Below are 21,407 nucleotides of genomic sequence, written 5' to 3' on the forward strand. Positions count from 1 at the left end.
AGTACCTGCTGGTTGCAAGAAGCCAAAGTCCTATAGACTTCCACTGACAAATACCGTTATTACTCAGTCATTTCCGGTTCTGGGTCACGATGAGCAGATGGTGTCTCCAGCTCTCCTCAACTCTTCAACTTTTAAAGTCTTTTAAAGTTGCCCACAAGCGACTTTAATCCCCGAGCTGCAGCAACAACTACCGCAACGAGGAGAGTTGAACATGGCACCGAAGAAAAATTTGGAAGCTGATTTGGCAGAGCTCAAAACAGCTTTAGCCTATTAATATTTGATATGAAGTCCTGAACCTGATGTTGATAATTCATGTAGAGAAAATGGTATGGTCGAGTCGGGGTGGAATTATATAAGTTCGCTTCCTTCCACTCTCTTTCAAGCGATCTACTTGTGATTCATTAAGTGATATGTTATGTATTATGACCTGATTGCTTGAAATAAACCATTTTTATTCATTCATTCATTCATTCATTCATTTTAATGGTCAGAATAACCATTCTTGTTCTGCTAAACTCTTTTCACCTACTGATTCAAATCCTGATGTTAATGCTAATACTAACCCTGATGTTAATACTAATGTTAGCACTGATGTCAATATTAATGCCAACTCTGATGTCAATGCTAGTACTGATGCTAACACTTATGATAATGCTGATTTTAGCTGATGCTAGAATGACATTCCTGATCAACAGACATATCCATGGATTAACATACTAAACGTGTTTTGTAATGTTTTCACTTGGTCCTGGTTTCTTCTCTTCTGCTGGTAGTAATGCACTAATGTTGTTTTGACTGCTGTGTTAATCAATGTACAGAAAATAACTTTAATTCTTACCAGGAGCGCGTCAAAAGTGAGCTGCACGTTGTTGGTCCGTCTGAGGTCGATGTAGTTCATCAGCAACGAGCGCGTGTCCAGTTTCATGAAGACTGCAAGCAGCTGCAGGAAAACAAGCAGGTCAATAATCTGGAAACATTGGAAACACGGACATTTATCTCCATCTGCTAATACCAACACTGAGCTGAAGTCGTCCACTGCACGGTTGAAACCAGAAGTTTAAACCTGTGAGCAAGGCACTTATCTTGTTTTAGTGAGTCCTTACCTCCTGGTAATCTCCCAGCGAGGTCAGATACTGCAGGATGAGCCTCTGCTCCATGGCCGGGCTCAGAGGCAACAGGCGGTAGTCGGAGCCAATCAGCATTGAGCTCATCTCTGACCAGGATGCAGTGTTGGTAGGCAGTGCACCAGAGTCAGGCCCCTCTTCCTCCTGCTCCCTACCAGCACTACAGTTGCTCTTCTGCTTGGCCTTCCTCCCGTTCTCCTGTAGCGTGGGTCTCCTTCCTCCTCCTCCATGAGCGTCCTCCACCTCCTTGGAGGCGGACTCCAGACCTCCACTGTGAGGATGTGGAGCGGTCTGGGTGGAGCTGCTGCTGCTTTCACAATCATTCGGGTGACAACCGAGCGGGGATGAAGGTCTGGCCTGCGACGACCCCCTGCTGGCCCCCCGGTCTGCTTCCTCCTCCTGTGCTGCATCATCCCCGGCCTTCTGGTTCTGTGACATCTGAGCAGCTTCCTCCTGAGGAGCTTGAGGTAGATCCTGAGAGGAGCTGGAGGTTTGCAGCCTGACGAGGCGCTGGATCTTCATGTGGACCTGGTCAAACAGGAAGGAGGACAGAGTATGTTCAGTTTGAGAGTAAAACCGCATCGCCACGGTGGAGATTTTTCTGTTTGACCCTTACAAGGTCTAAGGCACAGATGGTAAAAGAGAACTGGACTGAGCCGCTGTGACATCACCCAAAGAAAATGCTTTACTTCTGGTTTCAACCAAATAAAGCCAATTCAGTTGCCATTTTTTGTGATACAGAAGCCGCTCTTTGGAGCCAGACGAGCTAAGCGAGCAATGATTGGTTTAAGTCCACGTTTCTATGGTAACTACAGTCGCCAATCAGGAGAGAGCATGCTAGAAGTTCACTCCTTTGATTCTGTCAAACGATTGAGGGGAGGGGCCAGCAGGCACCACCCGCTTTTACTGAGGCATCTGATTGGTCAGTCTGTAACGTGAATAACTTGGACAGAAATTACAAAAAAAACTACTATTATCAGGATGATGTTAAAGGGGCCCTACCATGATTTTCTTCAGCCTTTCAGAGTAAACTATATCAACATATATCAGGGGTAGGGAACCCTGCTCCTCGAGAGCCACCTTCCTGCATGTTCTTATTGGCTGGACACACCTGAACCAGGTAATTTTCATGAGTCCCGACTCATGACTGATTACCAGGTTCAGGTGTGTCCAGCCAATAAGAGCATGCCAGACCAGGGTATATTGGAAAACATGCAGGAAGGTTGCTCTCGAGGACCAGGGTTCCCTACCCCTGATATAAGATCATATATTACCTTTGGAACACTAAAAAACAAATTATTTATGAAATATTAGTCATTTTTGTGAACTGTTTTAATACCAGGAAGTAAAACAACTCGATTTCTGAGTCTTCGCCTTTTGCTCTGTCAGTCTCGCTCATTTCCCGATGTCATCCTTGAACCCTCGCCAGCATGAAAAAAATTTGTAAACAAAACTATAAAAAGGATTTTCCCTTTTTCAGACTTTTTCTTTTGCTGATGGATTTTGAGAGTCTGTATGAAGGCCAGATTCAACACTTTTACCGCTGGGTTGAGGAATCCTGCATCATGCTCTGGAGAAGCTACAGGTACACACGCTAAAAACACGTCAGTAGAATCAATGTGGATCACGTTAAAAGTTGTTTTATTGAGCATGAATTCATCCGACCACATTTTAATGAGTTTCCGTTTCTCGTGGTTGTGGTTTTATGACATTGTTTTAAAGAGAATTCTGTTGGAACGACAATAGAGCTTTAATGATGACGTCACGAACACGCCGCATAAGAGACACAGAAAAGAGAGTTATACGTTTTTCAGTGGTGTCAAAATAAATGTTCTAACAAGTAACAGTTGAACTAATTGTTTGATTTTTGGCTAACAAGACAATCTAATGCTCTACATTTGTCCGTGGCTCACCGATCGCCTCATCTCTACCGTGTTTACATCATGTGACTGTCGGGTACGGTGGCCGTTTAGGTTCAGTTGTTCCGCCCTCAGTTCGTTTCATATTCAGACTGAGGAATCTCAGAGTGAACAGAAGTTCAGTCAGAGTGTGTTTTCATAGTAGTCTGGGGGCGGAGCTTGCAGCACAGACTCTTCCTGCAGGGAGCCCTTGGCATCGATCTTACATCAGCACGTTTCCAACCGCTGGTTTTCGTGGGTATGGGAGGGGCTGCTGCAGACAGTGCAGGTTTTTAGAGGATTATTCTTAAATGCATGAATGGATCAAAATACCACTTTGGGTTCTTTATAGAGAGGAATGAACAGTAAAATGCATTTAAAACTTTAAAAAGTAGAATTTTCATGGTAGGGCCCCTTTAAGGGTAACCAAAGGAGTCCAGAAGCCAACAGCTGAACAGAAGTGGAGAAAATCCTGCCGTGTTTCTGAGCATGTATGGAACTTTGCTGGTTTCAGAAGGAAACATGTCGTCATCTGAAGTTTGGGGATCAGGACTCCAGAGGAACCTCTGACCCTAAAACCAGCAAAGCTGCTCAAGGAAACTCCTGTTCTGCCTGGTTTCATGTCTCAGCTTTACAACTTTTAATTATTTTATTGTGTTGCTTGTTTTTATTTTATCTATTAGTGTTCTTGATGTTATATGAAACTTGTAAACGTTTTGTATGGAGGACGAAATCGGACAAATTGAAATAAACATATACACCATTAAATTATTCACTAAATGTGTAATTAATTATTTAAATTGGCATTAAATAAATACAAGTTGAAATCAATAAATGCATTTTTTTAAAAATTGCATTAAAATATTAAAATAGCACTTATAAAAATATCAAGAAATATTCAAATGTGCTTTTTCATGGACATTTTAACATTTTAATGTCACATTTTTTATAGATTTATTCACTGATTTCCTCTTTTATTTATTAAATGCCAATTTTAAAAAAATATTGACAGATTTATTTAATGGTGTATATATTTAATAATATTAGTATCATTTCTTCCTCCATAGTTTTGCTGTTTAAAAGCGCTTTGTAAATAAAGTTGATTGGATTTTACTTCCTGTCAGACTGACCAGCTGTGCGTTCTCCTCTCTGTGGTGGGCCACCACCTCCTGGTTGCTCATGGCTCTAGCCAGCAGGCCCGTGGCGTAGACACACAGGGGGGGCGGAGCCTCCTGCGCCCAGCTGAAGAGCTTTTCCACCAGACCTTCCTGGAACAAAAACACAAACTCATGTAAAGGCGAGTCCGATCACTCCTTCCTGTTTGGAGGAGATCTTTCAGCAGGAACCTCCACATTCAGCTGATCAGATCTTAAAGACCTGCTGAGGATCTGCTGACGGCAGAAGGAAACGTCTTTTCCTCACAGCCTGAGGGCCTTGGGAGTATGAGACGATCAGTCCAACCTCAGCTGGGTTCTCCTGACTCTTTCAAAATAGGACTGCCACAATTAGTCGATTAGTCACGTCTACGTTGACTATTAAAATAGTCAACAACTAATTTGATAGTCGAAGTGTCGTTTTTTTGTTTGTTTTTTTCCTCGTTTTTTATCTCAAAACTGCGGTCTAATGCCGGGTCTGCCATTCTCTTTGACACACATGCGCATTAGTGCTAATCCGGTCAGCTGTGATGTCACAGGAAGTTCTCGGGAAGGCTCGGGGGAGCATAACAACATGCTAACGGAGGTTGAAAGGGTGGCAAACATGAGAAAAATAAAAGGAAAAGAGTCCAATGCAAGCAGAACGTGTGTTCCACGACAGCAGTACAGTGATGCATGAACACCTGAAGATGAAGCATGTTGTAACAGAGTGTGATCACGCTGAACAGAGAGCTTCGTCTAGCTAAGCTAAGCTAACTTCGGCGCTAATAGTGAGCTTGCTCTGCCACAGCAGTTTTCTGGGTTCAAATGGATCGTGTGCGGCTGTCATTATCGGGGTGTATGGAGATAAACCAGAAGATCTGCAGCAGATCCGTGTCTGCAGGTCCTCTCTGTCTGCATAGTGAACGTTTCAAAATCTGCGCTCTTCAAACCAAACGCCGTGAGGGTGGCGTGGATTATGAGTTTATGTTGGAAATGAACCGTTCAGCCAATGCTTTATTCATATTCCGCGCCGCGATCACGCAGTTCGATTCGATGAGCGCAGATTTTGAAACGTTCACCGCGCAAACAGAGAAGCTCTGTGTCAGTACAGATCTGCCGCAGAGTTATGGAGCGAAGTGAAAACTGTCCCAGAAGTGAAGTAGTGTTCTCACCTAAAATTCCACAGCTGAGTTTTCACGGGTTACATTAGCTGCAATAAGAACTCAATGTAACCTGAAGTCACAAAAATGGCAAAAAAAAAAAAAAAAAACCAACAAAAAAATCCAGCATAATAACCACAAGATTAAAGAGATAACAGATTTTTGGGTGGTCTGCCAAACTAAAAAATATGACCTAATTTCTGTCTGCACATGTGCAGTGGATGTAGGTAGTGAAAGAATGAAAGTACTGATGTACATTCTAACATCCTCTGCTTTTCTCTCTTTTTAACAATATACATTTTCCCACTTTAAGATACAATGTCTCAAAGCACTGTTTATATGGGCATCCTGAGGTTTTTTTTATGTACAGTGATATCTGGAGTTCAAAGATGTCATTAGTGTTTTGCTTTTATAAATAGGCCTCAGTGAGCAAATATTTTGAGAGTGTTTATATCTGCTAATAGCTCTTGAAATACTTTATACATGTTTTATTACACATATATATATATATATATATATATATATATATTAAAGCTTTAAAAAAATAAATTTTGTTATTTATAGTTGATTGATTCAGATTGCCTCATTTGATTTGGTTTTAATGCCAGAAACAAATGAAGAAGAAAAGCTGCAGGATTCATTAAAGACTTAATAAACTATTGTATTTATGTTTAGTTGGCATATAGCTCAAACACTTCAGGTTTAAAGATAATGATGGTGAAGATGTGTGTTTTACATCCAGTCGAAACGCGACCCGATTAGTTAAATAATCAAAAAAAAATTGGAGGTTAGTCGAGTATTAAAATAACCGTTTGTGGCAGCCCTATTTCAAAATAACCTCTTCCTTTTGAGTCAACTGTCGGCTCCTTCTTTGCTGATGATTTCACCTTTTCTTCAAAGACCGCCGTGGTTTCCAGGCTGGGCATGATGTTCTGGAGGAGGCGGCAGGCCGCCGTGTTGAGGCTCGCCTCCCTGCTGGTCATGATGTAGGAGTCCAGGAGCTGCAGAGAGAAGCAGACCTGCTCTTAGACGGGATGGAGAGGTGCTTCAGCCGAGCGACGCAGCTTTAACTTTTTACTTCACATTTAGAGATCTTTAGGAATCAAAGTGCAGAAGGAAGAACGCAGAGGAACTGCTTTGTTCCGCCAGGATGTTGGTGGAACAGACGGTTTCCTCATTTGAACCTTTGCAGCCCAATAGCTAAAGGTTTTCTTATGATCTAAGCGTCTTCCGTCACTGCAGAAAATATCTATTCCAGTGTCACAGAAAAGAACAGGAAATCTAATGTCTAAAGTTCTGAAGCTGGTTCTGTGCAGCACGGTGATCTCTAAAGTTCTGAAGCTTTTGAAGCCTAACAATGGAGCAACCACAAAGTCCATTTATGTGTAGCTTTTGGGGGTTTCAGATTCACAAGGTGAGAAGAGAAGAAATTAGTTTTTATTGGACGGATAAACACTCAAAGAGGAGGGAATTACCTGGTTAGTGAAGTCATCGTTCATGAAGAGCATCTTCAGCAGCTGTCCCAGCATGCAATTGGGGTCCGCCCGCCCTGCAGAATGACCCAGAAACCAAACAAACGTGTCAATAACTGCTGGAGCTGAGATGATTTGTGAGTGGATCTCTGCAGGTCAGGAGGAGTCTTCTGCTGCTGTGAGGATCACTTTCTCCATCCTGGTTCACCTGAGCTCCATCCTATGCCTGAGCTCTATCCTGGTTCACCTGAGCTCCATCCTTTACCTGAGCTCTATCCTGGTTTACCTGAGCTTCGTCCTATACCTGAGCTGCATTCTGTACCTGAGCTCCAGATGACGTCTGACAGCTCACAAGTTGAAACCACTGCAGCACAGCCTGGAATGAAGTCAACCAGACCTGAAGTTCAAGTAAGAAGAGAAAGCGGACGATGGTCCAGACAGACCTGGATGGCGGTCGTCAAACGGGTCCGGGTCGGCTTTGTGGTATTCTCCTGTCTCACGTTCAATAACCTCCGAGATCCTGCAGAAAGAAAACAGATGAAAAGATCTCCACGTCCAAAAGAGTGCATGAAGCCAAATGAAGGTCTGACTTGGTCAGGATGGTCACGAGCTGCTCTGCCGTTCCTCGCCGGGCTTCTTCCCACTCGTCCAGCAGGGACGCCAGTTCAGCCTTGACATCCACGGACGCCGTGACCGCCATGGCAGCTGGCACGGCGGGGGACGGAGCGGCTGCAGCAGAGGAGGACGGGTCATCATCTGAGGAGGACATCACTGCGTGGAGGAGCAGAGGAGAGCAGACAATGTCAGAGGAGAAACCCAAACATCTCTGACTCCAGAACCACCGACCACTGGGAGTTCTGGCAGAACCTTCTCATCAGAAAATGCTCCACAGTGAGGACCACATCTAACTTGACATCTTTAACGCATCTGCTTTTGGATGGACCAAAGAATGAACAGGTGATGGAGCCACCGAACCGGAGACGAACTCCATCACTCGAAGTCCAGAGTCTGGAGATATTTCCTCCTCTGACTAGGATCGAACCGTCTGAAACTTCTGCGAACATCCAGGAACACTTTCTACATTCTCCAAGTTCTACACGAGAGACTCCAGAACGGAACCCACAGAAGCTTGAGGTTCTGCGGGAAAGACATGGCGCTAACAGACGGCTGGTCGGACGCTGGTGCACAGCCCCAGCTCCTCCGCTTCTGGGCTGTTCCTCTTCGGGTCGTTATCCCCCGTGTCGCGGGGAGATAAACGGCTGAAGGCGCGGACCCGAACCGCCTCGTGTCGCTGAAAGCAGCGTGTTCTGCGCATGCTCCTCACCTGAAGTCCCGCGTCCCGCTGGTCCTCTGGAGGAAATATTCCGGGTTAGAATCCAATAATAATCTTAACTCTAATCAACGGCGGCGGACGTTCCATTAAAAACAAGTTTCACGCTAATTTTCAAACTTCTCCCGGCGCCTGTTGCATACGTCATCAAACGGCAGGCGACGATAGACGACGGAAGAAGCCGAACAGCATCTTGGGACTTGCAGTTTGAATCGTCAACTTTCTGAATCTACATTTTTTTTGTTTGCGGTTGTTGTATATTAAGGTAGACTATTTTTATTTATTTATTTATTTGTTTGTTTATTTGCTTGTTTGTTTGTGTGTTGACTAAATACAGCACATACAATGAATCATACAAGTTATTCCAAATTATTCCAAGTAATGAGCCAATTCTAAAAATTACAAGATAATGAATTTCAACTCACCAAGAGACAAGAAAGAGAAAATAAGAACTAGAAAAATTGCATTACATGCATGTGTGAGTGCTTTTTTCTGAAAGTAGTCGCTGAAAATGCTGAAGCTTTCTGCTGAAAATGGTGAAGCAATTAACTGTAACTGCTGAAGGGATTTGCTGAAAATGAAAAAGCAAAAATGTTAAATTTGCTAAAAGATTGAAAATTTTGTTAAAGAACTATGAAAGAGTGTTAAAATTGACCAAAAAATTCAGAAAAAAATTGAAAAATTCCTTAAAAAATTCTAATACATACCAATTTTGCAAATATATTTAGTGTGGTGCTTAAGTATGAGCTAAACTCCATATTAACCCCAAAAAACCTTAGTAGATGCCAAAATATCCAAAAAGGCTAGCTCGTTGCTTAAATACTAGCTAAACTCCAAAATAGCCTAAAATTCCTCAGTAAACTAAATAAGCCAAAAACATTAGCCTGTTGCTAAAATAGTAGCTAAACCATAGACTGTATATAAAAATAATAATAATATCTTTACAGTCAATGAGCTAAACTCTAAATTAGCCTTAAAAAAACCAAGTACATGCCAAATTAGCCAAAAATGTTAGCATGTTGCTAAAATATTAGCTAATATCCAAATTAGCATAAAAAACCCCTCAGTAAATGGCAAATTAGCCACAAAAAAGCTAGGACATTGCTCAAATACTTGCTAAACTCCAAAATGGCATTGAATCCCTCATCAAACTAAATTAGCCAAAAACGTTAGGCTTTGGCTAAAATAGTAGCTAAACTCTAAATTAGCCTATAAAAACGTCAGTAGATAACAAATTAGCCAAAAATGTTAGCATATTGCTAAAATATTAGGTAAACTCCATTTTTTTTTTCAATTGCCATAAAATATTAAAGCCAATAAATGTATTTAAAATCTTGTTGATAATATACTTAAAATTTTGACATTTGAAGACTTCCTCATTTGTTTCTTATAAATAAGTTTGGTTTATAAATACCAAAAAAAAGCAGCAGTGATGTCCTAAAGAAGCTGAACGTTTTGATACAAAGTATGCTGAAATTGCTGAAAGTGTGACTGAGTTTTTACATGCCAAAAAATGTACGGAAAGGAGCAGGAGAATCACTGTAGTGTGAATGCTTATTAAGCATTCACACAATAAAAATGTCCCATTATTTGTCACACATGTAGGTGTGTGACAAATTTCTTCTCTGCATTTGAACCTTCCCCAAGGGAGCGGTGAGCTGCAGACACACCTGCGCTTGGAAACCATTTGGTAGTTTAAACCCCCAATCCAACCTCTTAACCCTCGTGCTATCTCATAGGGTCCAGATAACCCTATCCTTACACTTATGTGTTATCCATCAAAGGTGGACAAGACTTCAGGTCTATCATTGGACACCAGTGAAGATCGAAAATAGTGGAAAAAAAGTTCAGCCTGCTGTCTTGTGGGGTCCAGATGACCCTACTCCCAATGTCAGCGTAACTGGGATACTACTGAGTGTGAAGGAGGTGGTCCAAAGCACTGGTCCCATTTTTAGAGTTTTTGGTATGGTTCAGCCTGGATTTGAACCCATGGATTTCCAATCTCAGGGTGAACACTCTACCACAAGGCCACTGAGCTGGTCAAATCAAAGAAAATAAAGATTCCAAACAGAACCAGGTTTGAACTGTCCTAACAACTTTCTTATTGGTATAGAATTCAATATTCTTAATGTAAAAAAACTCTATTTTTTCTGTTCAGCTTTATGATTGCAATATTTAGCCATAATTATCAATACATTAATCAAATATATTTTTCCGAATTAACCTTTCCTTGCACAAAATAACCCAAAACAACATGTTCATAAAATAACTTTTTATTTTTAACATAAGTCTGTTCCTAGAAAGCAAGGTAAGTCTTTTCAGAATGTGGACGTGAATGTACAATACCAGAAAACAAGAGGCACTTTTTAAAACTCTGTTTAAAAAAAGGTGCTTTGCAGGGTACGTTATCCCTTTATGACCAAATCTACTCCTATAGGAGATAACGTGGGGTTTATCGATAATCTCATTTTGAAACACTGAATGAATGTTTTGTTCTTTTTACCAATTGAAAAACACATTTCTACACAAGAAGAGCCGAAGCTCCACTTCAGCACAGCGATACTGACCCTGTTGCATGGAACCATCTCCCACATGGAGAAGCCTAAGTCCAATGTTAGTTTGGTTTTTGTGGACTTTTCAAGCGCATTTAACACTGTGCTACCACATCTCATGGGACGTAAACTGCTGCAGATGAATGTCAACCCCCACTTGATTCTCTGGGTTCTATCATGCCTCACAAAAGGGACCAGAGGGTCAGAATCAATGGTCATCTCAGCACTAATAGGACTATATCCACCGGCTCCCCCCAAGGCTCTGTGATCTCACCACTTCTCTTCACTCTGTACACAAATGACTGCAGGAGCACTACCCCCGGTATAACATACATCAAGTACTCTGATGACACAGTAATCAAGGACACCACCAACACTGTGGGACTGCTGCAGAACGAACTGGACACTTTCTCACTCTGGTGCAGGAACAACTGCTTGGACTTAAACATAAAGAAAACCAAAGAAATTGTCATTCTCTTCCATCATGGTTCTTCTATCTCTCCCACACTCATTGTTAATAATGAAGCAATAGAGAAGGTCCACTCATACAAATATCTCGGCGCCATAATCGATGACAAACTCACTTTTCAACCCAACACTGAAAGCATTTTCTCCAAATGTCAGCAACGTCTCTTTTTTCTCCGTAAACTTTGCAAATTACAGGTCCATCAATCGATTCTTGCAGTTTTTTTTACCAATGTTTTATCCAATCTATCCTCACATTTAACATCACAGCCTGGTTTTGGTTCACTCAGTCTCACGCATCGTAGTACCCTCAACAAAATTGTCAAATTAGCAGTAAAATTATTGGGCACCAGCAGGAGTCACTCTCCTCCATTTACAATAACAGAGTCCTTAGGAAAAGAACACAGATGTCCTCTGACAGCTCACATACTCTTCATACACACTACAGTCTCCCACCTTCAGGTCGCAGGTTCAGGTCCATTCTATTCAAAACCAAGAGAGCCACAACCAGCTTCGTTCCCACTTCAATTCACCTGCTAAATAGTTGATGAAATTCGTTTGTAACTGATTGTTGGTTTGTAGTTTTTAGTGTTTTTACTGATTTTACTGGTTGACATATTTATTTATATTTGTATGCTGATGTATGTGTTTTAGCAAAGTTCTGCATGTCTGGGCCTGTGCTTGTGCTGATGTTTGGTCTGCAAATGAAGTTCCCAACGGATAAATAAAGTTAATTGAACTGAATTGAATTGAATTGAATTGACTTGACACCTGCAGGACGCAGAAGTATCTGCATCAATTGTCTTCTGCTTTTGAAAGAATGAAAGCTTTTGAAGGAGATAAATGAGAGAAATATTTGAGAACGACTAAAGGTGTAGGTCTGCGTGGTGGAGCAGTGTGTGTGGGAGTGGGATTGAGGCCCTGCGACAGACCTGTCTAGGGTGTACCCCACCTTTGGTTAGGCTCTGGTAACTCCGTGAAGGATAAAATGGGTTCACCAAGCTTTTTTACAGACGGACAATACTTTAGCCAGAAATCTAACTTCGTGTAAAAGCTTTAGCTCTGTGGAAGCATCTGTGATTACAGACAGAATAAACCTTGCTGAATGTTTATAATAAAGAGCAGCAGAACTCCAGAATGTTTCAGGAACATTCCTCACAGCTGGCAGCACGGTGCTTCCAGATTAATCCTGAACAAACCCATGGAATTAAGGGGATAATCCAAGCTAAACAAACACAAATAAACCTGTGAATGCTTGATAAACAAACATAACATCCTCCCACACAGGACTTTACTTCAGACCCCCTCCAACAAACAGGATTGCCCCCCGATGACAAAGGTGGAAGGCGTCCTCAGACCCTGGCATCGGCGGCTGCCAGCACGGAGAATGCTAAGCCCGGAACAGTGGCACCATTGTGGGAGTAAGACTCAGAATGGATCTTTATTTTGTGCAGTGATTGGCTGGCTGAGCTTTTATGTCCAACACCTACATAAACACGGTTCTATGCAGCTCACATCTGAGAATGTGAACCTGTTCTCCACATTACACAGAATCAAGGCTTCGTTTCCTGTTCTCAGTTACAACTTCAGCTTCCGTCTCCTCAGCTTCACATCTACATGTCAAGATGGATCTTCAGGAGCATCTTTCTGTCAGTATGTCATCATCCTGCTTTAACTCACCTGAGTTTCTGCAGGGAGGAGATCTTCTACAGCAGCAGATCATCCTGATCCTTTAGAATCTACACAACAGTTTCTCAGTCTAAGTGTTGGATGGCGGAGATAATAGAGATGATGGAGATCATGAAAATGATAGACATAAAGGACTTGATGAGGAAGATGAAGATACTAGTCATGATGAAGATTGTTTTGATTATTAAAACGTCAGTTTAATCAAAGATCACACATAAGAGGAATAGACGGAATCAGTCACATAAAAAACAGTAAAACACATTTCACCAACAGATACCAAACAAAGAACATCCTCAAAGCACCACGTTTTCTTAAAGGGATAAATGATTGGACACTCGGAAAAAGGAGAATTCCAGCTTCATCAGCAAACTGTTCACCGGCTATTTAACGCTTTCTGCTGATGTGAACAGTAAGTCTGGCTTCACCAACAATAAAATTAAGCAGTCGCCACCTCACTTTGTTTTCTTTCCTTTAATACTCATCAATAAAACGCTTTGAAAAAAAAGCGAAAACAAAGAGCAAACACAGACGTTAAAAGAGTGAAGAGATCTGAAAGCTTTATTAACCATAACAACAAACTAGTAAGAATACAACTCGTCCAACTGCAGTATTTTTAATAAATCTCAGAAATATTTTAAGCATTAAAAAATAAAATAAAGTATTGTCCACTCCCTTTTTTAGAATAGATAGCTCCAGAAGGGGCAAGGCGCGCGGACACTAATTCGGCTGCGTGATTGGTCAATGGTTTAACACATGTTTTGTGTGTCTTTTCACCAATGTTGTGTAACACAAGATGCGTAAAACCCAACACAACATGAGTCAGTTTACATGCTACACAAAAAATGTGTTAAAAAACAACACATCTGTTTTAAGAGTGTATCCGTATTAAAGTCAACCACAGTCTCACATAAACACACACATGCTGAGCTTGTAAATGCTGTTACCCAAGCCCAGAAAGGAGGAGGATTGAATGATGAAGTTCAATAGTATGACTGGCTTATAAACTTGACAAAGGGAAGTAGCGAAGCCCATATCCTATTAAAAACACCTCAAAGTGCTGTACAAAGGACAAAATAATAATAACACTCTCTAAAACACATACAAAAAACAACAACAACAAAACAAAAACACTTGTAAAAATCTACCATCATGAAAAGAGGAAACTACAGTTTTTTTAACTTTTGCATTGAAGTTCTGTTCAGGTAAGTTCTGTGGAGAAACTTGCATCACTTTGCCTGGTACCACTCTCCATATTTTTGGGGGGTTTGACGTTCGATTGAACATAACAAAGACAACCCGCTCTACATATTGAACACCCAGTATATGCTACATAACCCAACAGTCAATCATAAATCTAAGCCACTCCTCTGCCGCTCAGTCTGGCTCCACAAGCCCCGCCCCCTTTTTGGCATTTTTCAAATATGGGCTGAGAATGGAATAAAGGCTCCAACAGCACTATTTGATTAAGCTTTAAAAATACCGTAATCAAAACAAACACCCCCCATATTGCTATTTTGTCATTTATTTCCCCTGTTTAGCTTAAAAAAATTATTTACCTGAAGTGAACTTTTTTGGGATTTAAAAAAAAAAAAAAAAAACACATCAGCCCACAGTGGGATTTGAACCAGAAACCTCTGGATTGTTAGACTGGAGCTCTAACCGCTAGGCCATCGAGAAGGTGGAAAAGACTTCCAATGTCAGAGTTCATTTTAACCCTGACAGGCTCCATGGTCGAAACCTTTGGGGAGTGTTGGAGGTTTACAAGGTACCCCAACCCTAAACCAACTCTTTTTGGGTCTTTACATCTGCAAATGGGACTTTCAAAGTACTGCCTTTTGGTTTTTGGCTCATTCAAATAAACTTGTTTTTAATTGATCAAAATATACTGGAATGTTCTGATGGAAGTAAGACATGCAGAAATCAACCACAAAAATCGGGCTAGCTCCCTCATTTCTTAACCGATTTCCACAAAACATGGCTCAAATTAAAGCTTAGAAAATCACTGATGTCGTGGTATATTCACATTTTTGATATCTAAGCTGTAAATAGTGCAAGAACTTCTAGTGTTAAATTTAGAAATGTGAAGAATCTTTCTTCTGTTCCTTTTCTCATCACCCTTTCTCTCTGCAGTCTCTCCACCCTTAACAAGACGGATCTGCTGCCGTCTGTCCCTCAGCCTCGTTTAATGGCGGCCTGCATTTCTCTCTGACAGAAACCCAGCCGCGACATGTTGCCGAGACGACTGCTGGCCGAGGCGCCACAGCAACCTGAAGCTCCGGTCTGGGACTTCATTACAGGTGGTTAGCTGTCAAAGAAATGATGTGAAGCTCCAGGTGACAAACATCCCAACTCTGACTCATGAAGCGTCTTCATCCTCCACATCAATAAATCCATTTTACCCAAATTCCTCCTTTTTGTCAGAGCCAGGATCGTTCCTGGAAGAATGGGAAGGATTAGGCGGGAAAATACAGAAACGTAATCCCTCAATTGAATTTCACTCTCCTTTTGAAAGCACCTGATTTTAGAAGGAAAGCATGTAACACATATGGGGTGTGTGTGTGTGTGTTGGGGGGGGTCATATCAACACAAAAAAAAACACTAACACGTTTGACATTTTTGGCCTTCAGACAGAAGTCATGACACAGATGGAGCTGCTGACGTTGGTTTCATTAACAAACCAAAGACTGCTTTACAAAGCCTTTGTGCAGGTGGGTGGTCCTGAGTGTGTGTGTGTGTGGTGGGGGGGGAAGACAGACTCATATAAATATCCAGAATCCCGTCGGAGTCAGATTGAGATTTTCTCACCAGAGGAGCTGCTGTCATTGTCTACGTGAGTTCCTTCACTTCACCTAAATGTCTGGGAATTATTGCTATTCTGTTTTTTCCGGAAAAACCTGAAGAAACTTTCCGATCTTCCAACATGTTCTGTTTACTTTGAATATGGAAATGAAACATCATAATGTGCATAAAATGTTGTTTTTTCTTTGCATTTTCACATTGAAAGTTTTGCAGGATTTCCTCAGTTTTATGATGTTTGTCTGTAAATACTGAACGTTCCTTCACTGTGAGTCTGTTACAGTCTAACGAGTGTTTGTGGTGGAATGCTGCGAGAAGATGTGGAGCGTGTTCATGTTGTAGTGCACTCCCTCTTCAGCTGCTTTGTGTTTCTGATCTGAAGCAGAAGATGCAGATGTCCGACAGACCTGCGCGGCGGTTCGCCCTCATGCTCCTCCTCCTCTTAGGAAGCGGCCAGTGTCAGCAGAGTGACAGGTGAGACACCTGAGCTGCTGTCTCCACCATCCGCTGGAGTGAAACACCTCCATCCCGGAGTGATTGTGGCTTCATCCGATTGTAAATGATGCCTCGTGTGACATCAAAGCTTCAGGAACAGATTCAGAACAACCGTTCAGTGTAAACGTCTGAGGATATCTGTGAAATGTTTAGGTTAGAAAACCCTCTGTGTGTGTGTGTGTGGGGGGGGGGGGGTTACATCAGGCAGTTTTTTGTTTTTGCTTCATTTCATCATTTGTTTTTTTCCTTTTTAAAACTTCTACTTGTCAATTTATGCTTTAGAATTCATCTCTTAAGATTCATCCTTTCGTCCCTAATGCACCAAATTCTAGAAAAACGAAAATCTCTGCACTAATTTAAATTTTCACTTGTCAATGTGTGTGTGTGTTTGCGTCAATGTGTGTGTTTGCGTTTTTGTCTATGTGTGTATTTCTGTTAATAAGTTTGCTTGGGTTTTATTTATGAATGTGTGTGTTTGTTTTTGTTAGTTTTTGTATTTTTTTTTATTGTACATTTGTGATTTTGTTAATGTTTGTGTTTGTGTTAATGTGTGTATTTGTCTTTTTGTCAATGTGTGCATTTGTTTCAGTGTGTGTGTTTTTTGCTTGTGTCAATATGTGTGTTTTTTTTATTTTGTCAATGTGTTTATTTGTCAGTGTGTGTTTGTGTTTTTGTCAATGTGTGTATTTCTGTTAATAAGTTTGCTTGGGTTTTTTCCAATGTGTGTCTGTCTGTGTTTGTCAATGTGTCCATTTGTTAATGTGCGGGTTTGTGTTTTTGTTAATGTGTGCATTTGTTTTAATGTGTGTGTTTTTTGTTTTTGTCAATGTGTGTATCTGTGTCATAGTGTGGGTTTGTGTTTTGTTAATTTTGTGTGATTGTGTTTGTGTAAATGTGTCTGTGTTGTTGCGTCATCAGGTTTCATGCTACCATTCCTCCGTTAGCGTCTCCTGTAGAGAGCAGCTTCAGCTTTAAATCAGCAGAACCTAAAGAATTCTGAAAACGGGTCCAGATCGTCCAAACTGTCAGAACCACCTTCTTCTAAACTGCAGATTTAAGTTCCTGTGTTTGTGTTCTGATGAATGAATCCCATGGAAACCTTCTCCTAGAAGGCCAGTCCAAAGCGTGGCCTCGTCCTGACCCTGCCCTTTCTTTGCAGCCGCCGTGCCGTGACTGAGCACCAGCTGATGCACGACCGCGGCAGGAACATCCAGAGTCTGAAGAGGCTGATCTGGCTGTCCAGCGCCATCGAGGGCCTCCACACCGCTCAGGCTCGCTCGGCCGCTCGGAGCCCCCCAGAGGTCCTGGACCCAGCTGCTGCGAGCGGCCTACAACCAGAGCAGCTCCAGAGCATCCTGAGGGACTTCTTCTACCCCCAGGTGTCCCGGCTGTCCGACGGAGCGGCCTAAGTTCTACGGATCTGGTAACGGATCTGTAGACCTCAAAATGAACTTTACCTGGAAACAGGTGTGTCTCAAAGGTTCAGGTTTGTCCTCAGATGTTTGTCAACAATGCAGATTTGATGATCCCTGTTAAAGTTTTAGTGTTACCTGTTCAGGTTTTAGTGGCCTCATTTTTCCTTCATGTTGTCTGGTCCAATTTGGTTCCAAACAGACACTTCAACATCTCAAAAGTTCTAGAACAGAACTGTAACCTCTGATACCGGAGCCAACCACGTCTAGCTTCTGTGATCATGATACTTTAATAATTTCAACCACTCCTGCTTCTACTCAAGAGCTTGAATCTGATCTGAGATTTTTGGGCTCAAATGAAGAACTTCTGCAGAATTTCAGCTTTTTCTCTCAACATTCTTCAGTTTTATTGAATTTAAGAACACGGAGCAGTTGCGTGATCTGGATGAAGGCTGATTTTAGTGTATTTACTGAATGTCAGTCACTATTGAAAGGTTTTTTATAGTAAATTAATATACAAAACATGAGCATACATTGGGTCTGCTTGGTGTTACTGTGGTTAGCACCTCACAGGGAGAAGGTTCTGGTTCAAATCCCAGCTGAGTTCTTTCTGTGTGGAGTTTCAGGTTCTCCTGATTCTCTCCAGGCTCTGTCCACAGTCCACAAACAGGACTCAGAGGTTCACCGGAGGGAAGGCCTGTAACCCTAAATCGACTAGTGACCTTTTTAGGGTGTATTCCGACTTCACCAAACAGTAGCTGCGACAGGCTCCAGTAACCCTGTGATCCTTGGAGGATCCAAGAGATTCTGAAGATGGATGGAAGTTTGTTTACAAAAGTTTAGACAGAAAACAGCTGTGATTTAAATCCATTTACATCTATTTGATCTCCCTTATTGAAGAAAACAGAGTAAGACAGTTTATCTGCTGGATGCTACATGCTACATGCTGTATGCTGCTAAATGCTACATGCTAAATGTGGCATACAACATGTTTTATTGGCTGCAGAAAATCATGTATGTCAGCAACAGCTGAGTGACACACATGCACTGTCAGCATGCAACATATAACATACAACATGTAGCATGCTGCATGCTACGTGTTGTATGTTATATGCTACATGCTGTATGCTACATGCTACATGTTGTATGCTACATGTATGCTACATGCTACATGTTGTATGCTATATGCTACAAACTGTATGCTACATGTATGCTACATGTTGTATGCTACATGCTACATGTTGTATGCTACATGCTACATGTTGTATGCTATATGCTACATGGTGTATGCTACATGTTGTATGCTACATGCTGTATGCTACATGCTGTATGCTACATGTTGTATGCTACATGTTGTATGCTACATGCTGTATGCTACATGCTGTATGCTACATGCTGTTGGTGACACACATGATCTTCTGCAGCCAGCAAGACTATATTGCAGAAGGACAGGTGCGCAGCAGCTTCATTTAACTGCTCTGTATTTGCAGCAAAGAATCTATGGTTGCCCTGCGACAGACTGGCGACCTGTCCAGGGTGTACCCCGCCTTCGCCCTTCAGTAGCCGGGATAGGCTCCGGCACCCCCGCGACCCCGACAGGGACAAAGCGGTCAAGAAGATGGATGGATAGAATCTATGGTTCTATAATCATTCTGTCTGTTCTCAATAATGTATAAAAACACAGATCAATGTTTCTTGCTGACATGTTATACTGATGCGGGTTTAGCTCTATTGTGTCCTGAAATGTTCCTGAAAGGATGCAGCTCCGTAGAAAACACCGCTCTGACATTGAAACCATGTGTGTGATTATGTTGTTTTTTGAGGGTTCATTTGGGCTGCAGCAGATGCAGGAAATGTGAGTCAAAGGATGATAAATGAACTAAATGTCTGATTTACTGAGAATATCTGAAAAGTTTCTGTTTGTATCACAAACTAATGTGGTTTGTAAATAAAGTATTTTATTCATTTCCAATAAAACTTTACTGCAACCAACTGGTGACAATCATTGATTAACATCAATGGTTTTTGTGGGGGTGTGTGTTTGTATTTTTATGTCATAGAATGTATATTCACTGGACTAAGTGGTTCCGGCCCCCTGGTGTTCCAAACAGGAACTACCTGCAAGATTCCATAGACCTATAGAGAAATAGCAGCTGTTACTCAGTCATTATATTTGTCAGAATATCCATTCTTGATCTGATATATTTTTTACCATCTTCTTAATAGTCCTCAGCGGCTAGGTGGCTCAGTGGGCTAGGTGAAGGGCTGACATGCAGGAACCCTGGGTTCGATTCCCAGGGTTGTCCACTGATCCCCACCCAGATTGGGTCCTTAGTCAAGACCCTTGACGCTGCTGCCTAACTGGGTCCCTGTGCCCCTCAAGTACAGGGTTGTGTCAGGAAGGGCATCCGGCGTAAAATACTCTGCCAAATCAGTGATGTGAAACAGTGGGTGCTGTTACGCTGTGGCGACCCCGAAAGGGATAAGCTGAAAGTGAAAGAAGACTTCTTGATAGTCCTCGTTTTTTTCATGATGTTTTTTTTTTTTAACTTGTCCTGTCCAACAGCTGAGCAAGCAGATATGGGCTGAGAGCCTCTTGTGTTGGACAGATTTTAGTGTCCCAACAGAGGTTTATTGAATATAAACCCCTGTATTTTATACTAAACTTTATTTATTTGGATTATGTCGTATCTTTTTTCTTTTTTTGTTGGACCGGACGGAAACTTTTACGGGGTGTGGTAAAAGAGGGGGGTTTAGGGGAAAAAGAAGACGGTAACAGAGGGAGGTAATGTCATAAAACAAACAGATCGAAATAGCAATCTGGAATGAGCGTGGCCTGTCTACACACACACTCAGTAGTTGTATACATACCTGTTGGCTAAAATAGTCTTTACATTTAAAGTTGTCAAAATGTACACAATACAACTGCAATTCACTCACACTTAATCGTACAAACAGATAAATAAAGCCAATAAAGCCTTTCATTTTGTCACGCATTCTATTAGTGCGAAGGTGATTGATTATGTTTTGCTGATGTGGATGATGATGGAATGTACAAAGGGGGAAAGCACCCAGCCATCCCCACGCCAAGGCCCCCCACCGGGGCAGGAGCAGCAGCCCGGACCCCCCAACACCCGCCATGGGGCAGCGGAGAAAATCCATCCGCCGGACAAATCCGCCAAACATCCAGACAAGGGCACGCGGTACCACCACAGAGGCCCCCCACACCCAAGAGCTGGAAGGCACAGGAGCACAGACAGTGTAGGTCCCAGCTCAGCCAGAACAGCAACCCCCCCATCATGCCAGGAAGGTCGATGCGAGGCCCCATCCCCGAAAAGCCCCCCAACCCCAGAGTAGCACTCCACCACCACCCAGCAGCGCCAAGCATCCCCCCGCCCCACCCCAGGGCCCCCCATGGGTGACCTGCTTCCATGCCCCAGACGCCCGCCTGCGCCCGCCACTTAAGGTCCAGGGGGAAGCCGGGAAGGGGCAGTCCACCCCTGCCCAGCAGAGGGGAACCCAAGGGAAACGGAGGCCCCAAGGAGTGATGTTAACAAGGCCCGACCAGGCACACCCACTGATGGAGTTTTTGGAGAGGCCCAGTTCTGGAGAGCAAGGACCGGAACCCGCACCACCGAGACATGGACACCCCCGGATCCAAAGTAGTTTGATCCCTGTTCTAGATCTTAAATCTCGGCGATCCCTCTCCCAGTGTGGAGAGGAGGCTGCTGAGCCCAGGAGACCGGCACCCAAGAGAAAAAAACCACCAGGCCGAGGGTTCCCGCCCCCTCGCCAGGGATGGGGTAGGGGACAGAAGGTCGAAGGTCCCACCTTCCTTGTGTGATGCTTGCGTGTTTGCTAGTTAGAGTGTATGTTTG

The 21,407-nt window shown here is 42.5% G+C and overlaps 2 protein-coding genes across 7 annotated transcripts in view; one reads left to right on the forward strand and one right to left on the reverse strand.

Annotated features, from left to right (window-relative positions):
• Window positions 1-8,247, reverse strand: part of LOC112140001 (DDB1- and CUL4-associated factor 1) — a 21,980-nt gene extending 13,733 nt beyond the window's left edge. The window contains exons 1-9 of one of the 4 annotated variants that reach the window (XM_024262889.1): window positions 8,115-8,247; window positions 7,381-7,561; window positions 7,234-7,310; window positions 7,113-7,154; window positions 6,794-6,867; window positions 6,206-6,319; window positions 4,153-4,290; window positions 1,104-1,652; window positions 839-940 (exon numbers count right to left, since the gene is read on the reverse strand). In XM_024262889.1, the coding sequence (XP_024118657.1) occupies window positions 839-940; window positions 1,104-1,652; window positions 4,153-4,290; window positions 6,206-6,319; window positions 6,794-6,867; window positions 7,113-7,154; window positions 7,234-7,310; window positions 7,381-7,559 (1,275 nt within the window). In that variant the 5' untranslated portion in view covers window positions 7,560-7,561; window positions 8,115-8,247. Of the gene's footprint in view, window positions 1-838; window positions 941-1,103; window positions 1,653-4,152; window positions 4,291-6,205; window positions 6,320-6,793; window positions 6,868-7,112; window positions 7,155-7,233; window positions 7,311-7,380; window positions 7,562-7,657; window positions 7,781-7,913; window positions 8,053-8,114 lie in introns of those variants that run through there. The other 3 variants (XM_024262892.2, XM_024262890.2, XM_024262893.1) reach the window with 3 other exon arrangements.
• A 15-nt stretch (window positions 8,248-8,262) lies between these two features.
• pth4 (parathyroid hormone 4) lies at window positions 8,263-17,670 on the forward strand. Of its 3 annotated transcripts, XM_024262895.1 has the most exons (5): window positions 8,263-8,385; window positions 15,039-15,123; window positions 15,454-15,534; window positions 16,008-16,096; window positions 17,277-17,670. In XM_024262895.1, the coding sequence occupies exons 3-5, from the start codon at window positions 15,463-15,465 to the stop codon at window positions 17,524-17,526; spliced, it is 411 nt and encodes a 136-aa protein (XP_024118663.1). In that variant the 5' UTR covers window positions 8,263-8,385; window positions 15,039-15,123; window positions 15,454-15,462; the 3' UTR covers window positions 17,527-17,670. The 3 variants fall into 3 exon arrangements, with proteins under 3 accessions (XP_024118663.1, XP_024118666.1, XP_024118665.1); XM_024262898.1 differs by lacking the exon at window positions 15,454-15,534; XM_024262897.1 differs by lacking the exons at window positions 8,263-8,385; window positions 15,039-15,123; window positions 15,454-15,534 and adding an exon at window positions 15,611-15,656.
• The last annotated feature ends 3,737 nt before the right edge of the window (window positions 17,671-21,407 follow it).

Source organism: Oryzias melastigma, linkage group LG2 (genome assembly GCF_002922805.2).
Source record: "Oryzias melastigma strain HK-1 linkage group LG2, ASM292280v2, whole genome shotgun sequence".
NCBI lineage: Eukaryota > Metazoa > Chordata > Actinopteri > Beloniformes > Adrianichthyidae > Oryzias > Oryzias melastigma.